Source organism: Electrona antarctica (assembly GCF_951216825.1).
Source record: "Electrona antarctica genome assembly, chromosome: 10".
In the NCBI taxonomy this organism is placed as follows: domain Eukaryota; kingdom Metazoa; phylum Chordata; class Actinopteri; order Myctophiformes; family Myctophidae; genus Electrona; species Electrona antarctica.
This window is the reverse complement of record NC_136791.1, coordinates 20496096-20518909: the sequence shown is the minus strand read 5'-3', so window position 1 is coordinate 20518909 and position 22814 is coordinate 20496096. Positions and strand designations below refer to the sequence as shown.

The 22814-nt window shown below is 43.4% G+C and overlaps 1 protein-coding gene across 1 annotated transcript in view; it reads left to right on the top strand.

Annotated features, from left to right (window-relative positions):
• The window catches only part of dntt (deoxynucleotidyltransferase, terminal), a 150293-nt gene extending 131268 nt beyond the window's left edge, over window positions 1-19025 (top strand). The window contains exon 12 of the mRNA XM_079511983.1: window positions 18634-19025. Within this exon, the coding sequence (XP_079368109.1) occupies window positions 18634-18720 (87 nt within the window). The 3' untranslated portion in view covers window positions 18721-19025. The remainder of the gene's footprint in view (window positions 1-18633) is intronic.
• The last annotated feature ends 3789 nt before the right edge of the window (window positions 19026-22814 follow it).

Genomic DNA, 22814 nt, shown 5'->3' with positions numbered 1-22814 from the left:
ATGATGGATCGGGCAGACGGGCAGATGAAACAATGGAAAGACGCATTGTCATTATTTATCCATCTATGTAAGTGTCTGTCACTGTGTATCGTTCCAACTCGGCTAGCTGAGTTCGCCGAGGGACGGTGGTGTTGCTGTCCCCCACTCCCCCTCCAGTTCCACACCAGCGCGTATTTGCATTGTTTCATCTGACCGTTGATCATCATCATCAAAAAATAACCGTCCACCGTCCCTTGGTGGGACGGTGGACGATACAATCCGTGGGGTTGTGATTTGTTTGTCAGTTTTCTTGTTTGTTCGTAGTATGCAGAAGGAAAGGAGACATGAATCTGACCGACTTTAGATCTGTTATGATGGTGCAGGCAGTGTCCATGGGAGCCGCCATGTTCCGACAGTCACTACACACAAGAACACGAAGCCGCAACACAATCAATTGATTGATTGTACACATCCCAGCCATGTGACCATGATGGGTGGGCCCGCAAACACTTTTGAGATTTTCAGGTGTGATACTATGGATCTCCCGATCACGTTTCACGTTTTATTTATTTTTGCTTCTGATCCGATTCCCATCATTTGATTTTGAGTATCTGCCGATACCGATTTTTCCTGATCCGATATTTATATTTTTATAGAACATGTTTTAAGCATATCACAATAGTACAATATCCAAAATCACAGACAATATCAGTCTAATGTCATGATATGGATATGATATCACGTTGTTTTTCTCCCAATCCAATTCCGATTATGGTACTTGAAAATGTCGTGATCGTCCCCGATCTCCGATCACGTGATGGAAATCGGGACAACCCTACCTGATACACAAAGGTGTGGGAACCACTGAGTTAGACGATTAGTTATAAATACTTAAATACTTCACACCACGGTTTAACCACTCGAGCCCTTGCGCCCTCCTATTCCGGTATATAGCCGATGATCTACAAGCTCAGACAACAGACAATCTGATGGGATTGTGTGCCGAAAATAGACGATCTACAAGCTCGCAATGTGTTGCATCGTGACACGCTGCGAGCTTGTAGATCAGCTATTTCTGGTGATTTGGTGTGGAAGGACACAACAGCAGACCAAGTGCAGAAGCAACACTTTTCACCAGAAGGGTTTCAGTGGGTTAACGAAAAGTTAATCCGACCCACATGAGGTCACATTGTGACAGTATAGTGGGAAAAGTACTCAAAGTTTAAACTTTAAGTTAAAGTACGAATACTGCAATATAGAACTACTCCGTTACAAGTAAATGTCTGGAATTCAAAATGTACTTTAGTAAAAGTACAAAAGTATTGGTATCAAAATGTACTTAAAGTACTAAGAAGGAGAAAGTAGACATTCTGCAGAATGTCCCATGTCAAGTTTTCAAATGTATACAAATATTTTGAAAATAGCAGATCTACAAGCTCACAATGCATCGCATCGCAACGCATTGTAAGCTTGTAGATCAGCTATTTTGACAAAATGGCCAAAATGTGTACATATAGTGCTGAAGTGGTTACTGTATGTTTTGTAATCAAAATCTACAAAGTAACTATAGTAACTAAAGTTGTCAAATAATAATTGTAGTGGAGTAAAAGTACAATATTTGCCTCTGAAATGTTGTGGAGTTGAAGTAAAAGTACTGAACATTTGACGTTACTCAAGTAAAGTACAAATACCTCAAAATTAGTAGTACAGTAGGTAAGTAAATGTGCTTATAGTTACTTTCCACCACTGCATTTTGACCAGTCTGGCCGGCCTGCGATCTATATAGTCTGACACCTCTGCCTTCCTAGCCGTACCTCTCCCCGAACACCAGTCGTCCTTTTCTCCCCAAATGCCAGACTAATAGCGCCCACATACCCCTGTGACTGCTGCCCTGTGACAACAGCATGTCAGGCATGCAGTGGTCACAAAAACACAATGCAACACATGGCCAACTTGTAGAGCAGAACGGCTATTTTCGGATGGCACGCCAAAACACCATCATGGCATGTGACGGGAGTATAAATTAAGCATAACAAAAGCAAATATGGACATTAATTTCAGGCTATACGATTGCCATGTGATTGGACAGTTCTGCAATGAGGTCAGAGAAACAATTAAGCGTGTTTTTAAGGGGCACGTTGGGGGTATGTGAAGTGAGAGGGGATTGGTCAACTGATGATGTGTGGTGGTGAGGGAGAGAAAAAAGAGGCAGCTTTTTTAAATGGCCAGTCGTAACAGAAGCATGACAGTTACTACCGGAAGGCTCTTTGGATTTATTTTGTATTTGTTTTATACTTTTTACAATTCATCAATGTGATGATGTTTGGCTTCATTGCTAATGGTTAGAGAGACTCTAACTCTATTTTGAGAAATTGGTGTTTAGATCGACGTCATGGAACAAAATATTCTGTGGGTCTTGAAAACGCTGGCAGTGGCTGCAGTCTCTGAGAAACTCTGCGGCAGTAAATGCTTTCACTGCAGCATCCCAGCATGGGATAAATACACTCCTAAAGGAATCATTTAGAGGCATTTTTCTACTTCTACATTTTGAGGCCAGCTTGCTGCTAAGCTGAAACGTTTGACCACACCGTAGAAATGTGAGGAGAACTATATACTACCCTTGTTTATTTTGAGGCGTTAGAACGGTCTGTCGGTACACAACCATAAGATTTGTATTTCTATATAGCAGTAGTATTGATACTAAATAAAGTAAGAAATATGAGTACTTTTTCCAACACTGACACAATTCATTGATGTGTTCTGGAACAGCTTTAGAGAGAGAGAGAGAGAGAGAGAGAGAGAGAGATACAATTCAGGTATTTAGAAAATAACTAAAACAATGTCACTTTTATCTTCCATCAGCTGAGTACCGCATCAACCCAGTGATTTGATAGTGTCTCATTGATACAGTGATACTGTAATCACACTTCAGACTGGCACAGCATGAACTTAACTATTCACAGTCAATTGTTCAGCTAAATATATCAGCTCTCTCAGGAGTGTGTCGTGCGTGCGTGCAATGCCGTGCATGCGCGCGTGCGTGCGGGCGTGTACATGTGTGTGTGTGCGTGCGCACGTATGCAGGATCAATGATATGATAACGATAAAACCGGGAGTGAGCACGAGCTAAAGAATAGACTGTAAAAGATAAGAGCGGAATACCATGAGGAGTAGGAGTGACGGACGGACGGACGGACGGACGGACGGACGGACGGATGGACGGACGGACGGACGGACGGACGGACGCGTGCAGATAGATATGGCAGAGAGGGAGTGACAGACAGACAGACAGACAGACAGATGGACGGACGGACGCGTGCAGATAGATACAGTAGGGCAGAGAGGGAGCGTATTATGACAGCAATGATTCACAGGCTGTAATGTCCTATACCAAGGTGAATAACATCTGGTCACATCCTTGAGTGAAACAGACCAGCTCTCTCTATACTGTAACTCTCTTTCACTGTCAGCACGCACGCACGCACGCACGCACGCACGCACGCACGCACGCACGCACGCATGCACGCACGCACGCACGCACACACACCATCCGCCCACAGAGGGCTTATTATCACCCTTTACTTGGAGGTGGAGTAAAAAGAATGTGTTATCGGGACTGTGTGCCTTGTGTTCTGTCAGTACAAAAGAAATGGCAGGCTATTATTATCGCGACTCGAAAATCTGCAACCTGCAATTACATCTGTGGAATTAAAGTTTAAAATAAACAATTTATGTTAGTGTATATACGCTCTCTCTGAACTAGGTATAGGGAGCAGGAGCTGAGAGAAGGAAGCAAGGAGGATAACGAAAGAGATGGAGGGAAGTTGTGCGTGCGTGCGTGTGCGTGTGGGAGGGTGGGGGGGGGGGGGGGGGGGGTTCTGTGTGGTGTCTGCTCGCTCACGATAAGGATCCTGCTTCATTATTGATGAAAGTGAATGGCGGAGGGCTTGGGCAGATCGGCACCACGTTTCGGCCATGTCTGGCTGTCATGTAACATTAATTGACACGGCCCTTGTGGTGACACAGGCACCCATCCATCTGGGGCTCCCGTTTCACTTTGGTCCCATCATTTATTTATGGGACACACACACTCGGCTGAGCGTTCATTGAAGTGGTTGAACCCCCCTGTTCTGCAGCAGCCTGCGAAGTTTCCACTATACTACTGTTGGTCGCTATGTGTTGCAGTGTTGTTTTTGGCAGCAAATTTAGATTTTAGTTTTAGTCATAGTCTCTTGAATAGTTTTCATTTAGTTTTAGTCACATTTTAGTCACCTGGAATGTTTTAGTGTTAGTCTAGTTTTAGTCGACAAAATATCATGAGATTGTAGTCGACTAAATCTACAGTTGATTTAGTCGACTAAAATGTATTTTGTCAGGCCTTGATGCCGTAGTTTATATGCTGAAAATAGCCGATCTACAAGTTCGTAGATTTGCTATTTTCAGCATGCAACCAAGTGTAAAATGACTTATACTGGATCTCTTGTCCACTAGTCCCTGTTGACGAAATCGTCAGTATATTTAGTCTTAGTTTTAGTCATCATAGCTTAGTTTTCATTTAGTTTCCATTTAGTTTTCGTCAGTGAAAAAAGGTAGTCGACGAACATTTTTCGTCTTAGTTTTAGTCGACGAAAACAACACTTCTGTGTTGCCTGCCTGCCACACCGCCCCTCTCGCCGACAGCATGTGGGTATAACCTGCCACACCGCCCCTCTCGCCGACAGCATGTGGGTATACAGTAACCTCACGTCACCAGGCTTTCCACCTCGGAGGAAAGCCCGCTTCTGTGTTACTAAAAGTGTGATCCGGTCGGGATCGGATGATAGCGTTACGTCATGTTGTAGTCATTGTTTTGTAGTCTTATCAGGCCGGAACCCTCAATCTGTAACTTCCTTTCCCTCAATCCGGAAGAATAACAATAAAAGCGTGACTCGTTCTCTCGTAGCCCGCAGATTTTATTGGTAAAAAATCACACCCGTGTGAAGTGAGGGGTGCTCTTATCATCATGATGTAAAAATAGACACTATGCCTATTTGCTCAGACACATTATGACAGGCGGCGGTGGCTCAGGGGTAGAGTGGCTGGATGGTAACCGCAAGGTTGCCAGTTCGAACCCGGGCTCCGCCAGAGTTAGTGTCGTAGTGTCCTTGAGCAAGACTCTGAACCCCTAATTGCTCCCGATGTGCTGGTTTGTGCCTTGCATGGTTTCTGCCGCCATCGGTGTATGAATGTGTGTTTGAATGGGTGAATGTAATGCATCTATGTAAAGCGCCTTGGATAAAGGCTCTATATAAATGCACCATTTACCATTTATGACATAAATTATCCATTCATTGTCAATGGGAAGTTAATCTTTGTGTAGAACAAACTCAGAGACAGAGAGAGAGGACAGCGCTCTGAAACTCAGAGACCGAGAGAGGACACACAGCGCTGACTGCTAACACGCATTCCTTGCCAAGAATATTTAATCAACTGCCAATCTACTGCCATAATTGACATCCATGTATTTTTATTCACTTAAGTATAGTCACAGAATATTCATCTTCACTATACGATCGCACAGCACCGGATGGTTGGTAATGAGAGAGCCGGCCTGTTCGTTGTGTGTTTGTGAAAAACCGTCCATGTAATCCATAGTTAGAGCCCATTACAAGATTGAATGGTCTCTCAGGGTGAAATTGGAACGACACAAACAGAGCTATGAGGCAAAGAAAAAATCAGACCCGTCTGAACTGAGGGGTGCTGTACTGTACTTGTGCTGTATGTACTGTACGTGTACTGTGTGTGCGTGCGTGTGAGTGACGCTGCGCAACAGTGCCATCCAGTGGTATTGGCGAGGTGTTTCAGCTTTCCGTGCTCTGACACAGAGACAGACACGTAGACATACAGGGACACACATTGCTGTCTATAGGAGTTGCTAGCGCCACTCAAAAAGTGCCCACCAGGAAGTGAAAATAAAAGGAGGCAGAGTTTTATACGACCACATGGCTTCCACTTGTGTTCCTTCAGAGGTTGATCATAGGTTATCTTAACCCATTTAGACCTGAGCTCGATTCTACAAATGTGACCAGATTTGACTGAGAGACTGCCATCGCGCAAATTACAGCTTTTCACCAGAGGAGAAAAACTTTTTCTTTTTTTTTTCCCACAAAAAAAGTTAATAGCACAGGCAGACTCTTCACATACTAGAGCATGTCTGAAATAAGTGTCTGGGCTGCAATTGACATGTAAATATGAAATAAATGCCCAAACATGTAGCTAGGTGTAATGTTAGAGACCACAGAAGTGAACCTTTCAAGCCGGTTTTCTCAACTCGCTGTTTTCTGCAAGACATTACTCTATAAGCCATATCTCCAAAACTGGTGGGTGAAACTGAACAACCAATATGTCAATTTGAAGCTATGATTCCCTGCTTTCATATGACATGACAAAACGAAAATTCAAAAAGATCCAATGGCAGTCCCTCAGTCAAATTTAGTCACAAATGGCTAAATCATGTTTCTGAAAAACCATCTTTATATGTCAGTTGTTCTTAACTCTTTGAGAGTTTCATGGATTTCTATATAGTTTTTAGACTTCTCTATGGCAGAATGGCGTTTGAATGATTTATTGAAAATTCTCTGTTGTGAATGTGTGACAACGAAAGACCTTCAGAGAAAGCTTGGCTTGTCTGCTTCCAGGAAAAAAATTAACTGAGTTGATAAAATGTTTAGTTTTTGTGTTGGAAGCCATTTAAAAGAGCCTGCATTTACACTGGGTAGTGTTTCTAGGACAACAAAAAAAGTTATGCCCGGTTGAAGTTTTATTTTCTAAATAACTTTTTTTCTGCTGGGCGTACATAGCCATGCAATATCTCATTTTAAAGGGTGAGTTGTCTAGTTCAATTAAAATAAAATAAAAAGTTTCTCACATGTACCACTGTAGATATTTTGCCATCTATAAATAGCATGGTCAGTCATGATCAATCTGACCTATCCAGCTAAAAGTCCCCCTAGCTCTGAAATGGAACATCATATAAACTCAATTCTTTTTTGGGGTAAAATTAGACATTCTAACGCACATTTTGATATATACCATGTTTACATAGTCTTACCAGTACCTTGTCTATTCATGCATGTATCTCAAAAACCTGTTGTGAAGAAACAGTTTTGATAAAAAAACACATCCAAGGACATTGTTTTGATATGACTTTGTGCCCATGATATGTATCAAAATATAGACTTGAATGTATACTGTATTATAACAAAAAATTGGGTTCTTACCATCTACCGTTACAGAGTAAATCACAGTTGAAACTCGCTTAGTCAAACCATAAACCTCAGAATAGTGAACAAAATAGCCATGACAGGTCTAACTCATTGTAAAAGCGTCTTTTATTTTTTATGACTACTAACATAATACAATTATAATAAATATTACAGAAAATAAATAGGCCTACATACAAAACAGTTGTCCCCAAACTCCCCAGTGTCCCCAAACCACTGCATTCCAGTTGTTCTTGACGGTGTGTGTGTGTGTGTAGGCTAAATTAAAAAAAAACAACAACTGAAATGAATGAATGCATCCGGTTCAGTGTCGGAGAACTCCATCGCAGTCTTGACTCTTCGTCTTCATCATCATCATCATCATCCTCCTCCTCCTCCTCATCTGATACCAGTTCTAAATATATAAAAATAAACATTTAGCTGTAGTCAGCCCGGCCAATAGCCAGTTGGGGGGGGGGGGGGACGTAGGCTATCTGACATCATCGTCATCATCATCATCACACGGAGACACACTAAACAATGTACAATCATGATAGTATACAATATTCAATGAATGCGATTATCATGCAAGCTCAGACGTCAATGAAACGTCATACAGATCTTATATAATACGCTACTGTTAGCTTCACTCCCCGTCCCTCCTCCGATCCTTGTAGCAAGGTCATCAACAACCACGCGTTGCTTCAGTAAACGATGCATGTTTGTTCTCCGTCTTTGTAGACAGTAAATAAAAGGAGCGAACATTACTCTAAAGATCAGATCGCCTATAAGGCACGCTACAATATAAAATACTTGTACTGCCATGCGTGCATGCCTGCTACGATACATTTGTACTGCACCGACCAACCGATCGACACCACCATCCAGACATTAGCCAGCACCAATGCACCGACCGACACCAACCCCCCATTAGCCAGCACCTTTGGTGCTGGCTAATGGCTGGGGGCCATCGTGGTGAGTCATTCTGGCGTCATGATCTGACTAGTAGTAGTAATTATCCAAGCATCTATTTGTAGCGATCATCTTATGATTTCTGATCACTATAGAAGGATCTACAATAAGATTACCTCAAAACATTCCGGGTTGATCGTCTTCTTCAATGGTTTCCCGGTATAGCTCATCGGACGACGATGGGGAGACAATGAAAAAAGGAGGGAGGGAGCAGCGAGTCTCGCTGTAAGCACTGGACCAGGGCTACTCCGCCTGGAGAAGGCGACTGGGACGCGTATGGATCAATACTACTACCACAAAACTCGCTCAAATAAATAGTACTGCTTTCAACTTTTTCTGCTAGAAAATCGCTCGGGCGAGACGGGTAAACAGGCAAAACAATGAAAACTATGAAGACTCCCTCTGCCCCCACTGTTTACAGGGGGTGGGACCAGCTTCCAATGGCAACACGTACACGTGTGTCACGTGACACGGGTTTTCTGGGTAATGTAGTTGGAATATAAGCTCAGGAATTTAAACAGCGCTTCGGAGCATATTAATATGTTTAGATTAATCAAAAACGGCGAAGACGCCAATTGGCGTCATTGATCATTTACGGAATTCTGATGAAGACGCCAATTGGCGTCTTTCATCTTCTAAGGGTTAAACATTGGTTCCCGTCCAGAATGGTTTAAGAGCGAGCGCCCTCTAGTGGAAACACTGAAAACACGTACTTATACTGTACGTCATTTGTCAGGATTAGCCTTTGAAAAATGCACGTCAAAACCGGTCATTGGCAGGGAATGAAAAACATACCTATACCTTCACGACATGATCCACCAGGTCTTCATGGGTCCAATTTGAACATGTCTATTCCCTTATGTTATTTAGATAGACATACACAGTACTGTTTGCTTGACCACAAATGTTAAGAATGCTCCTTAAATATTAAAGGAGAATTCCATGCCAGAAGGCTTTCTTACCTTATTTGTAGTTGTTACATCCCCACCAAAGAGGTCCAGGTGTGCAAAGGTGCATTATTGGCTATTTCCCTTAAAATAAGCCCTCAATGGGGGTTTTTGTGCTAATTCGCTTATTTCCATCGAAATAAGTAGTAAAGTGTGCCGCTTGGGATACTATTTACATTATGAAGAGAGGATATATACAAAAAAAATTCTGAGCGATGGAAATAAGCGAATTAGCACAACACCCCATAGCCCCATTCAATGCAATTAAATTAAATTCATTGAGGGCTTATGGTAGGGGAAATAGCCAATAATGCGCTTTTGCACAAAATAACACCTGGACCTCTTTGGTGGGGACATAAAAACTACAAATAAAGGTAAGAAAGCATTCTAGCATGGATTTCTCCTTTAAGCACGTTTAGACTGGTGTCCTATTTACTCGGAAGGGATAAATTGTTTTCTTGGCACTCCTACTTATGTGACCATTTACCCTTTTGCTTGTTGACCAGAGTTCATGCCGTTTACTCTGATATTGCACTTTTAAGTGCAATATCAATTTAGGCATTTAGCAGTCTGCTAAATGCCCCAGATTGTATATTGTATATTGTAATCTTCAGACTTGTACACTACAGACAATTACCACACATGCCTGCGTTCATGACATTTATGAGCCCTTTTTGCGGGCGGATTTACTTACCGAGATTACATATTATAGGCCTACACAATAACGTAGGAGTGATGTACTGCATGTCTGCATTAGCACTATAGTCTTGTATACTGTTGGCCCCCAAGCAGCTCTCCTATAGCAGCGGGAAGCTCATACCTTCCTGGAGGGCAGTTCAAGGGTATTTGTTGGTGAGGACTGGTTCTTTTGCCTTCAAGCTGCCTCCTTGCTTATCCATGCAATATGCTGTAATTGCACTGTACTATTGGCCACTTAACTGTAGGAGCTCTGTGGTAACTGTGGGTCCTTTGGCGCTTTGACGATCTGGACTTTTTCGGCAATTTGGGGATTGGAACGTGTGACCATATGTGCTCATTAATCTAACCGATTTTCTGCTTCTGACAAGGCAAAGGCAGGAGTTTTGAGAACTTAAAACGAATACAAAGGTCCCTGGCTGGATTCAATAGGGGGGGGGGAGTGCAATGCAAATTCCCAAACAAAAGCTGAAGCTCATATTTTTGCCAGCGCACTGTTTTAATTGAGCAGAATGGGTGTGCTGAGGCAGCAGCATCCGATCACACTGTCTGGTGCGGGAAGCAAATTGGTCATGCAAAACCAGCCCCTCTTCAACAAACCAATTAATTATTTATGGGCTTCAGTGGAGCAGAGAAAGTTAATTTATTGTTATCATTAGAGGCGCGTTCTGTTTGGGTCCATACGAGAGAGAGAGCCGGGCTACAATTACAGGCTCATAAGATAAGGCAGAACGTTACACCGTGGCTGCCGTATTTTCTCCCACTTCAAAGATACTCCATAAACTTCACAGATGAACTTTGGAAAGTGCATTTGGCTGTTTACGGAAAATGAAAGCCTATGCTGACTCTATACAATACAGGGCACGGGTATATGGAGAAACCATGGGGCAGAATTCAATTTGTGATATCTTCCGACCAAATCTTGTGGCACAGGGTTTAAGTCTGGGGTTATTTACTTAAAGCATGCAGTCTTGAAATTGCCTGAGATCATGGCACTGCATCTGAGCATCCACCCACCTGCCCACACGCGCGCACACACACACACGCACACGTGCACACACACACACTTCCTCCACTTGTATGAACTTTAGAGTGCATCCAAAATAATGACTGTTTGGGTTGTCTGTGTGTGGCTAGACAGACAACAACAGAAAAAGAATAGTATAAAAAAATATATATCACTGTTCTGTATCATGCCTTGAATTTCGAATGCGTCTCTGGAAACATTATTGTCTCGATACCTACGCATCGCCAACGCCCATATATTTGAACTGACATCTGAAGATGATTTGTGTGACTATGAGTAATAAAGTGAAATACAATTTGTTTTTTTTATTACACCTCCACAGTTGTAAACATTCCCTCCTCCACAGAAGTCATGCACTTAAACAAAGAGACATTATTATGCCACGGGGACGCAAAGTAGAACATCCAGCATTGTTTACGATTCAGCCTTTGATTTTCTGACACCGCCGCATATCGGCTGGTTAGCGAGAAGCGGTATAAAGGTGAGGCGATGACGGATGCGCGTGCACTCGATAGCTCTTTATAAGAGCAGAGCTGCTTTATGACGCTTGCACTAATTGCTGGCTTGATTAGTGGGGTGTCTGTGTCCTCTCCCTACCCTATATACTTCCTCTGGTTGTGCTGTGAACGGAGCCTAGCTGTCTGCAGGGGGGGGGGCGGGGGGTGTACTCAGTTGTTACTTTTAGATCTGGCTCAGTTGTTACATTTAGACCTGACGTCGAAATTTAAAAAAATGTCATCTAAATCCTGACAGTTTCTATATCAGTGGTTCTCAATATTTCATGTCAAGGAGCAGAAAAAATATATATATATGTAATTGGCCGCCGACCCCCATCTGAAAATATGTTGTTCCTGGGACCCCCCCATAACAGAAGCAAAGATTTGAGTTAAAAACGTTCGCTCTGAAAGAATATATATTCAAAGATTTGCGCCACATTTTCACGATTTTTCAAAAATAGCAGACCTACACTACAAGTTCATAGCACTCGGTGCCGCGCTATGAGCCTTGCCGGTCCGTGAACATTTTATGAACTGTCAGCCGGTCCGTGAAAGTATAAAGGTTGGGAACCCCTGGGTTAAAGTACCAAAAAGTAGAATGTAGTCAGAATGTCTACAAATCTTTTGCCTATTTTCAAATGGCCGAAATGTATATAGAATGAAGAAAATGCCAGCACTCAGTATATGTCCTTTTCACATGATTTCATTTACCTCTGACGAAGGCCAACTACTTGGCCGAAATGCGTACGTTGTCTGCTCAGTCAGAGGTAAATACAGTCATGTGAAAAGGACATATATTGAGTGCTGGCATGTTCTTCATTCTATTAGGCATCTATGCATCATGGAGCCTTAAGTTGCACCTATAAGGACTGTTGCGGGTTGTCTGCTTCGGCAGCATACTCTTCTCTTGGAAATGTATATAGGGCAGAAGTGCATTACTGTAATGTTTTGTAATAATAATCCAAATCTACAAAGTAACTAGTAGTAACTAAAGTTTTCAAATAATTGTAGTGGAGTAAAAGCACAATATTTGCCTCTGAGATGTAGTAGTGCAGTATAAAAGGAAAAGTATAGAAACATGGAAATACTTTAAGTACAGTACTAAAGTAAATGTACTTAGTTACTTTCTATACTTTGGTGATGGTGTTCAGTGCACCGTTTGGAGGAAGACACAAAGCCATAATCGACTTCCCACTTTTTTCCGCCCCTGTCAGCCCTTTCCTGCATGGATGCAATAAAGATAAATTAACTTAAGAGGCAATCAAATTACCCCCCCCCCCCCCTCCTCCCATCCTTTTTAGGCAGGAAAGGGATGTGTTCCTAAATGAGGTGAAAGCTAAAAGTACCCCCCCCCCCCCCCCCAAAAAAAAAGAGGTTGAGAGGCCAACCAAGACATGGAAGTGTCTGTCTGTCTGTCTGTCTGTCTGTCTGTCTGTCTGTCTGTCTGTCTGTCTGTCTGTCTGTCTGTCTGTCTGTCTGCCTGCCTGCCTGCGTGCGTGCGTGCGTGCGTGCGTGCGTGCGTGCGTGCGTGCGTGCGCGCATAGTCACACCTGTGTGTATTTTTTATTTAACCTTTATTTAACCAGTAAAATCACATTGAGACCATAGTCTCTTTTACAAGTGCGCACTGGCCAAGAGAAGAGGCAAATAAATGTTACACAGCTCTGCCAGTAACAACAATACAGGACATAACAAGACAAACATATGACATCCGTAATACCAAAAACCAACTACCAGGGAGACTCAGAGAGAGTCTAAATAGCTATCCACTAAACCAAGTACAGACTAAAAGAGACTAGTAAGAACAATATGTATGTGTATATGTATGTGCCCACTTCTTTCAAATTATTGCACCAAAGGTATATGAAACTCAAATGTAAAATATCTGGATCAAAATGATTACGTTCCTCATAGAGTCTGAGGCCTTTGAAGTCAAATTCAAGCCTCCTTTTCCGTCTGACCTGAATCTCTGTGTCCTTGAGGTTGTGCAGACAACAGGAATTAGAAAGTGAGATGACTGTGGGAAGAAGTGCTTTGACGCTGGGCTCAAGCCCCATCGCTTTCTCGTGCTTATAGAGCCACGAGTTGTTTTGCGTACGTGGATTTGCATGCATTTCAAGTTTCATTTGCATGCTTTGCATGAGCTTTGGGGGAGATCTCACTCTCTCAGTTTCTGTTTTTCCTCTCTCCATTTCCCCCACCCCTACCTCTTTCTCCTTGTCTCTGTATCTCTGACTGCCATCATCTCTTTTGCACACAAACAATGCTTGCATTTTCTGTAGGTGTGTATCTATCCGCCCCCCTCTCCCTCCCTATCTCTCGTGCTCTCTTGCCATCTTCTTCTCACACATAATAGGCTACTATAAATGTGTTTTTTTCTGAGCGTAGATCTTCGCCAGGCCGGGTTGCCTATACCGATGGTATAGGGCTGTGTCTGACATGGGCAGCCGTAAGGGCACAAGGAAGCTGTGGGGGACATTCGATTCCAATTTGGGTATGATTGGATATTGCATTCATGAGATATGGTGTTCTTTGTAACTGTAAGAAACAGGCCCTGCCCAAAATGTTTTGAAGGCAATATAGGCAATCAAAAAATACCCTGTACACGGTTTGTGTAATAGTTTATTTTTTTAATAATTTTTATCCCACGATTTTGCAACCCATTCTTTCACCCAGTGTCAATTATCTAATGTAATCCTGGGCGCTACACTTCCTCTGCCAACCTGGGGGGGGGGGGGGGGGGGGGGTGCATGAAGAGTCCAAGCTGCTTCTTTTCACATGACAGGGGAGAGTTTCCCCGGCCAGACGTAGCGTGTGGAAGGAACACGTTATTCCGACCAAAATGGAAAACATTTTTTATTGTACATTTTTGATTTTTGATTGCAAAAATGTGGGGAGGAGATTCTTCCTTAGATTAACGCTGATTGGTCCAACAGTGCCTAAGATTAGCTGCTCACAGACACACAGCCACACAGGACATAAAGGGCAAAAACATAATCCCTGCACCCGCTTCATTCCGGCCTGGAGGAGATAACAAATTACAAATAGTTGCACATACAGTATTCCTTTCCTTGATCTCTCTTTTTGTGTCCCATATCCGTCTCTTTCTCACTCTTTGTGCGTGATGTAGCTGTTGGATAGGCATCTGGGCAGGAAGCCATGCATGTCCATCAGCTCTATCGGTCAGTAGCCTAAGTAGCAGTGGTGGGAAAAGTACTCAATTGTTTTACTTAAGTAAAAGTACCAATACTGCAATTTAGAACTACTTCGTTACAAGTAAAAGTACGGAATTGAAAATGTACTTGAGTAAAAGTGCAAAAGTATCTGCATCAAAATGTACTTAAAGCTGCTATAAGCAATAATATGTCAACATTTTAATGACATTTTTTCTTTTTCTTTTTTTTTTGGTATTCAGACAGCCAGCAATGTCTCTACGGAACAACAATCTGCATGCAGGCAAATCGACAGGCAAATCGACTAATACGAAAATCTTTGAATTCAGATTGCGGCCCCTAGATGTGTCACAGAGACTACATTTTTTTTGGGAGCGTTCTACCCATTGCTGGCTGTCTGAATACCAAAAAAGGAAAAAAAAGAAAGGTCATTAAAATTGACATAGTATTGCTTATAGCAGCTTTAAAGTAATACAAGTAAAAGTACTCATGTTGCAGGCCTTAGAGCCGTAAAAATCTTCTCTTATGGGGGGCCATGGCATATATTTTCTAATGGCGGCCCGCGGGATAATGAGTATCATTTTGGGGGTCCTTGACATGAAAAAGTTTGGGAATCACGAATATAGAGCGCTTCCGTGCTGGCTGGAGGAGCTACTGATGGAGCTGCTGAGGGAGCTGCCGATGTCGCAGCGTGCAGACGTTGTGTGCCAGTGGCTCTAAAAGTTGCCCTGGGCATAGCACAGATTAACTTGTTTTTGATGATCAACTCGGCGATCTTCAAGTCTTATTAGCTCCTTGCTGTTTACTGCAAAGATCTGGAATAAATGCTGCTTTTGGTATCATAGCAATGGGTTTTCCTGCGAAGGCCTTAGAGTAGAACACTTGATGCTACACAAAGTCTCTGGACTTTGCAACTCCGAGAGCCTGCGGTGGTTTGTGCTAAGTAAGTAAAGCACAGTTTCTCCCACAGGGCAAGTAAAGACTGCGGGAATTGGGGAGAGTGGCCAATGCAACAGGGAGCAGGCTTTAGTTGTGATCCAGGACAATGGATAAATTGGGCAGCACTGAGAGGAGATTCTTTGTCCGCCCTGTGTTTTCCCTGTTAGCTGCATCCCAAGAGTGTTCCTGTGCTTCTTCTGACCAATAAGCCCTGTGTCTTGTTAGAGACGGTGGATTTAATACAGGTCACGTCTGTCTGGCTCCAGGCAAGACCTCTATCTATCTGTCTGTCTGTCTGTCTGTCTGTCTGTGGAAGGAAGGAAGGAAGGAAGGAAGGAAGGAAGGAAGGAAGGAAGGAAGGAAGGACAGACATGTATTTATCTTTCTGTTCAAATGCATCTCTGGACTCTACCGATATGTGATATGAGATGTATAATTTGTCTGATGAGTGTGGCAATTTCTCTGTGCGTTTCTGAGTGGCTTGCAGAGCCATGGGGTTCATTTGTCTGAGTGCAGAGGATAATGAAGGCTGTGGCAGACCTCTTTACAGTCCCTGGGAAGGTTTGACTTTAATGTAACTGGCTGCGGGCGGGGGTGTAATCTCCACACTCGCTCTGTGTACTGTTTGTTATGAAAAGAGCAACAAGGTTATTCTGGACAGTGTCAGCTCAATTTACTGTACTGTTGTTTTCTACTCTACATGTGTATTTGTGTGTTCAAAACCAGCTGCAGACTGGACACGAGCTAGTGTTATGATAAGCAGGCAGGTTATGATGAGAGGCTTGGAGGGCTTAACAGAGGGTTCATCATTCGCTCAGTGGCTCACAGAGCTAAGTGACTTAGCCACCTTCGAAAAGGTCTCTTTCAATCTGTCAGAAAGAGGAGAAAACTAGAAAAAGTGCCCTTCCGGGCACAGGTCTCCACCAGGAGGATAGGAGTGTGTGTGATGTTTGGCAAAATGTTTAGGAGAATGTTTTTCTTTTCTTCATTTTGTTGAGGAAATGCAGAGCCAGATCACTCATAGCATCTCTGAGGATAGAATTCTGGATGAGCAGGACATGTGCAGCATTTTGTACAAAACGGGCCACTCCTGAAAACTTTGGAAGGCAATTTTAGCCAATCAGTGTAGAATCTGAGAAATCCAACAGACTCGTCTTGATCACATGACTACAGAGATCATGTGTACCGATTTGAGGCATTTTGTTCCAAAAATGTGTTTTGCAAAAATCAACCTGTTGGTGGCGCTATAACAGGCCAATGTGAAAAGGGTGGGATATATTCCTCAGCCTAGTAAGAAAATGTGTGAAAGATTTCACGTAAATTGCATGCTGCGTTCATGATTTGAGGCTATTGTTCAAAACGGGGCAATCTTGCAAACTGTGAAAGCCAATTATAGCCAATTAGGATGGAATATGAAATATCAGACAGATCCGACTTGAGCACATGACCATAGAGATATTGTGTAACGATTTGTGAGATTTTTGGACAGAATCTGGAGGAGTAATATCAAAAAATGTGTTTTACAAAAGTCGGCCTCCTGGTGGCGCTATAAAAGGCAGATGCGGAAAATGCAGGTAAAAGGTTTGTCCTTGGCCTCTAGGGAGTGTGCATGCAACGTTTCACGCAGATCGGTACAGTTTTAGGTATAAATGTGAAAAGCTGCCTCATGGTGGCGCTATAACAGGCCGTTCTGGAAAATGTGGGGCAGAGGTTCATCGTTGGCATCCAGGGAGTGTGTGTGCAAAGTTTGGCATCGACCGGGTTAACGGTGCCGGAGATTAGCTGTACACAGACGGACGGAAGGAAGGACGGACACACACACGGACGGACGGACACACACACGGACGGAGTGCAAAACATACTCTCTCCCCATGCCTTCGGCCTGGTGGAGACAAATATCCATCCACCATTGAAATTATAGAAAAAAAAAATCCAGTCCTGGAAAAGGTTTGTGGTCTGGGCCGGCCGGCCTAGCAGTAGGCTGGTAATCCAGCGTGTCGGGGATTGGACAGTGTACACTGTACAGTATGTGGACGACCTCTGCTGCGTGTCTTGCTGTCTTCCCCCCCATCTCTCTCCCTGTTTCCTGGCAAAAAAGCCGCAAAACAATATCTTTAAAAAAAGGAAAAGGTTTGGGATTTATCAAGGCCCGGGTCCTGGAAAGAATATTTTGATATGCATTGTTTTTGGCTATTCATTTAGTTAATAAAAAGCATTTTCTAAAACATGTATAACATTACGCGAAATATGTAACACAAGTAGTTTTTTTTGCCAAACGGGCTGCGTGATTGTGTTCCGGATGTGACAAAACAAAAACAACAGATCTACAAGCTCAGAATGTGCTACAGCGTGATCCTGTGCCTTGGGATAGGTGGTGTAGCAAAAGATTTGGCCTGAAATTTGGAATAGAATTATACCATTCTATGTCTTTGGGCATTACAAATAGGAGTAAAAGACTCAGTATTGCACTGATTGATTGTTATACTGCAGTAGGCCTGGAAATTGGGTTAAATATTTTGGAAAGGTTTTGGAAATCGATTGGTAAAACTGTGTGGGAACCCTGCTTTTAGTAGTTGTCCTCCACGCGGTCAGTTTAGCTGCATTGTGTTTGTCTCTTGACTTTGACCGACAGCAGAAACTTTACTTTTTTCCTTTCCGTTCTGCATGCCAGGTCCAGTTTAGCATTGTGTGTCAGAATACCAAGCTCTTCTCTCTCTACTTAGCTTTCTCTCTGGGCGTTGTGACTCCCAAGGTGAGTCAGGCGTCGCCGTCGCTCCTCAACGTTCCTATTGAGACGTGAGCTGACACACGGCGCTGCTGAGTGGCCGGCGGTTAATGGCCCTGTCGAGATTTGTCGCAGAAAATACTTATCTCCTGAACAGTGCAATCACTTTATAGCAAGGTTATAGTGTTTGTGGAGGGAGGGCCACCAACCGACAAGTCAGATGAACATCACGTGTAGCCACAGGCCATGCTGGTGCTCTATAGCTGGTCCAAACCGAGTAGATAAAGTGTGAAATGGACATTGACTGCAAAAAGAGAAAAGATCAAATATGTCATTATTAAGCATGATTAATGTCGACCATGTCAAACTCCTTGATTCTGACAGACATCTTATTATGCAGAAAATCCATCTGTTTTTTTCACCCCTTCTGTTTCAAGGAAGAATTCCTGGCAGCTCAGACGGAAAAGGACATCTTTGCCCATCTGGGTCTGGACTACATCGAGCCTTGGCATCGCAACGCCTAGGACTACTGCTCCTCCCTGGATAGATCATTCCACGCATTGTACATCATCATGTATCCCATCTGCTACCCCTTTTATTCTGCCACTCTCTCTCTCTGTTGTCACTGTGTATTTAGGTATGTACGCTGTTGTTGCTTTGATTATACGCGCTGGCACGGGGAGTCGTGATTCTGCCTATTCAGCTTCCTCTTTTAAAAAGGCAGGTAAAAAGGGATGTGTGTATGTGTGTGTTTGCCATTTGCAGCTCGCTCGTCTCGAGCGCCGTAATCTCGGTATACAGAACACAAAGGCAAATCAGCCCTCTGGAATTGCTTGCTGGTGCATGGGAGAGAGGGAAGTGTCAGAGGGATGCAAAAGAGAGAAGGAAATACAAGAAGACAGAGGAAGACAGTGTGTCAGAGGTTGGTGCAAGGGAAAGAAAAAAAGAGTAAAAAGACGAAACTACTGTGAGAGAGAGGAGGGAAGGGGGGGAAGTATAGGGGAAGTGGTGAGAGAAGACAAGAGGAGAGACACGAAAAGCGAGGAGCAAGAAGAGAGGAGGGGAGCTTTGTCGAGCAAAATGTTGTAATCACCCTCCTCCTGGCAGGGAAGTGCTCGGCATGACGCTGAGCCAGGTCCCCTGGGAGTGGAGAGGCGAAGTAATGAGCTTCAGATGGAGGATTGTTCAGCGTCGCCATTTAGCCCCCTTTTAAACCCACGTCCACTGGAGAGCGTTTAGCAGGCGCATGCCACCATCCACCAGAGCCGTAGTAGTCCTTTTTTTTCGAGGACGGGGTGAATCAATCCCACCCCCAGATGCCTTCGCGGGAAAAAAAAGCAACCAACTGCACTGTGCAGTATGCAAGAAGGAAGTCCAAGGTAAACCGGGCCTGTGGATAGATTTGTACAGGCGGTGTGTGGCAATGTCTGCCGTGCACGATGAAATAATCATCTCATCGATTTGCTTCATGTTTCATTTATCAGTATTGAACAATTGATCAAGGATCTTGGCCTTATCCCTGATTTGTGTGGATGCACGCATGGTGTCGTGCACCGAAAATCGCAGATCTACAAGCTCACAATGCATCGTGTTGCGAACTTGTAGCTTTTTGTGTGTGTGTGTGTGTGTGTGTGTGTGTGTGTGTGTGTGTGTGTGTGTGTGTGTGTGTGTGTGTGTGTGTGTGTGTGTGTGTGTGTGTGTGTGTGTGTGTGTGTGTGTGTGTGTGTGTGTGTGTGTGTGTGTGTGTGTGTGTGTGTGTGTGTGTGTGTGTGAGACAGACAGACAGACAGACAGACAGACACCGGTGTGCAACTAAGTATAAATCACTCTTCAGTGACTCATTTGGCGATGACATTACATGACCTGCCCATGCAGCTGTCCACGACTTCACACCCTAGCCCGTTTTCCCACGTTGCTTTGCGCTGTTCCATCATCCCACGATGTCTCAACAAGAGCAGAGACAGATGACCAGAGCAAGACACCTTACTGAATCACCCTATTTAAAGATCTTTAAGTAGAGCAGTCCCGCTCTTTAAGGACTCGACCCCGAGCGCATCTCTCCTTGTTCTCCCTCTCTGTCTCTGTCTTTACACTCTCGCTCTCTCTCTGTCAGACATTCTATCATAGAAAGAGAGAAAGATCGGTGTATTTGGATCTGTTGCAACCAGTTCTATAGCCAGATCCACAAGCTCATAGCTTGTACGTAGGTCTACTATTTTTGAAAAATCGTGAAAATGTGGCACAAATCTTTGAATATATATTCTTTCAGAGCAAACATTTTTAACTAAAATCTTTGCTTCTGGGGGGGGGTCCCTGGAACAACATATTTTCAGATGGGGGTCGGTGGCCAATTACATATAAGTTTGGGGGTCCTTGACATGAAAATGTTTGAGAACGACTGACATAGAAACATGGGTTTTTCAGAAAACTGTCAGGATTTGTAGAATCGTCCTCAGGAATAGTGTGACAGCAGGGAATGGGTGTGCACTGTCACACTATTCCCTGTCACACTATTCCTGAGGAAGATCCCAGTGATCGAAACGTTGCATCAATAAACCAGTGGAGCCGAGTTTTTCCTACCAGTGTTGAGGACTCTATTTCTTCCTCCTCTTGTACTGCCATTTTGTCCAGCACCATGGGCTAGAGTGGATGTGCATGCTCTATTACCTTTGGTACTTCACTTTCAAACATGATGTTTTGGGTCATTTTAACACCATCACATTTGAATAATATGCACAAAACTCCAGCAGGACCTCCTCGCCCTCCCTCCAAAACGAATTAAAAAGTATCGCGCATTGCCAACTAATAATTGCAAAGCATTGAATAGAATTGTATGTACTCGTATGGTTATACAAGTCCAAATTCTACTGCCTCAGCAGGCTTGTTTTTTCATCACGACTTGCCAATCATGTAGTCGTAATTTTATATGCAAATTATCACCTTCGGCTTCCCACAGTTGGGGGGGTGGGGAGGAACACCCTCTTTTTTGCATGTTCGATTTCTGAGGTCTGGCTCAGATGACAGGTGTGTGGATGAATGAAAAATTGCTTGCAGACATTTGCATAAAAGTGCTTGATTCACTGACAGAGCCGTTGTAGTTTGCCTTCCAATCAGTTCTAAATTTTCACCAGTGCAGTCATTTGCGATGCTCAGTTTGCTCTCACAAGATTCTATACCTCTGGAAACCTTCAATCACGCCCCCGTCCGTGTGATTCAACGTTGATTTTGACAGCAACGTTTTTATTTTAGTTTTAAAGCCATAGTCTCGTGAATAGTTTTCATTTAGTTTTAGTCACCTGAAATGTTTTAGTGTTGGTCTAGTTTTAGTCGACTACATTTCATAAGATTTTAGAAAAATGTAATGACTTGCTGAAAATAGCTGATCTACAAGCATCGCGTTGTGAGCTTTTGTGAGTTTTTATTTGATGATGAAATTGTCAATATATATATAGTCTATATATATAGGTTTTAGTCATCATAGCTTAGTTTTCATTTAGTTTCCATTTAGTTTTCGTCAGTGAAAAAAAAGGTAGTCGACGAACATTTTTCGTCATAGAATTATAGTCGACAAAATCAACACTGGGTGTGACTCTTGTAACTCCAGCAGATCTGTCACTGGGAAGGGAAGCTTTCTATTGACAAGACGGTGGTGTAAGTCACACTCCATAATATACGCACTGCAGCCTCGCTCATCATGACCTTTTTAACGAGCCTGCAGTGCACTTTGATACATCGCCGCATATAAGCAGCATAAGGTCACTCCACGGCTCTCATCAATTCTCAAGTGCAGATATTTAGAGGTTGATTGAGAGAGCTGATGATATCGGGTAGACAGTATGCATCAATAGGAGGTGCTTCGGTTCAAGATGAACGGGCGGAACCTCGCAAGAAAAGACACAGAGTGCCCATGGGGAATATGCGAGAGCTATATTCACCACCGCCGAGATGGTTTGAAGCCCCAATATCAGACGTGTAATTTTCCTTGTCAAAAAATGACATGGCAAAGGTCATTGTTTGACACATGATGAGAATTGAGTGTATATACTACGGTATATACTGTACATACCGTGGATGTGAATCATCATCGGTCACAGGTGATGGTCGTGCAAGAATCTGCACCTACCTACAGGTAAATGCAAGTGAAACTACCCTAGGTACAGGCAGACAAATATGGATACGTTTGGATCACGATCTGAGAGATTACTGCGATGAAGAAAATCACGATTTGCCCTCTTGAGTGAGTGACATACCAATCCCTTTGTGTCAGACTGACGAGGGAAGGAAGAGAGAGAAAGAACATGGATAAAAATAGATGGTTGTGTGGAGGACTGATCATCTCTGTGCTGAGCTCTCCCCGAGCAAACTTTCTCCTGTATTTGTATCGGAAGACAGTGATTTATTGGCTGTGCTGTAGGGGCTTGAATGCATGTCTTCGGCCCAGTCAAAGCCAATGGAGGAGGGTTGACAGAATAAGGACACTGCGTATCCTTGCCTCTCAAGGCCTGTCAGTGTGTCAACTCACCCGGAGAGAAGTGAAAGCGACGCATGGCCACCACCGTCTCTCTGGAACAAAAAGAGCAGCAAGTGGAGGGTGGGTGGTGGCGGAGGACTTTCAGCG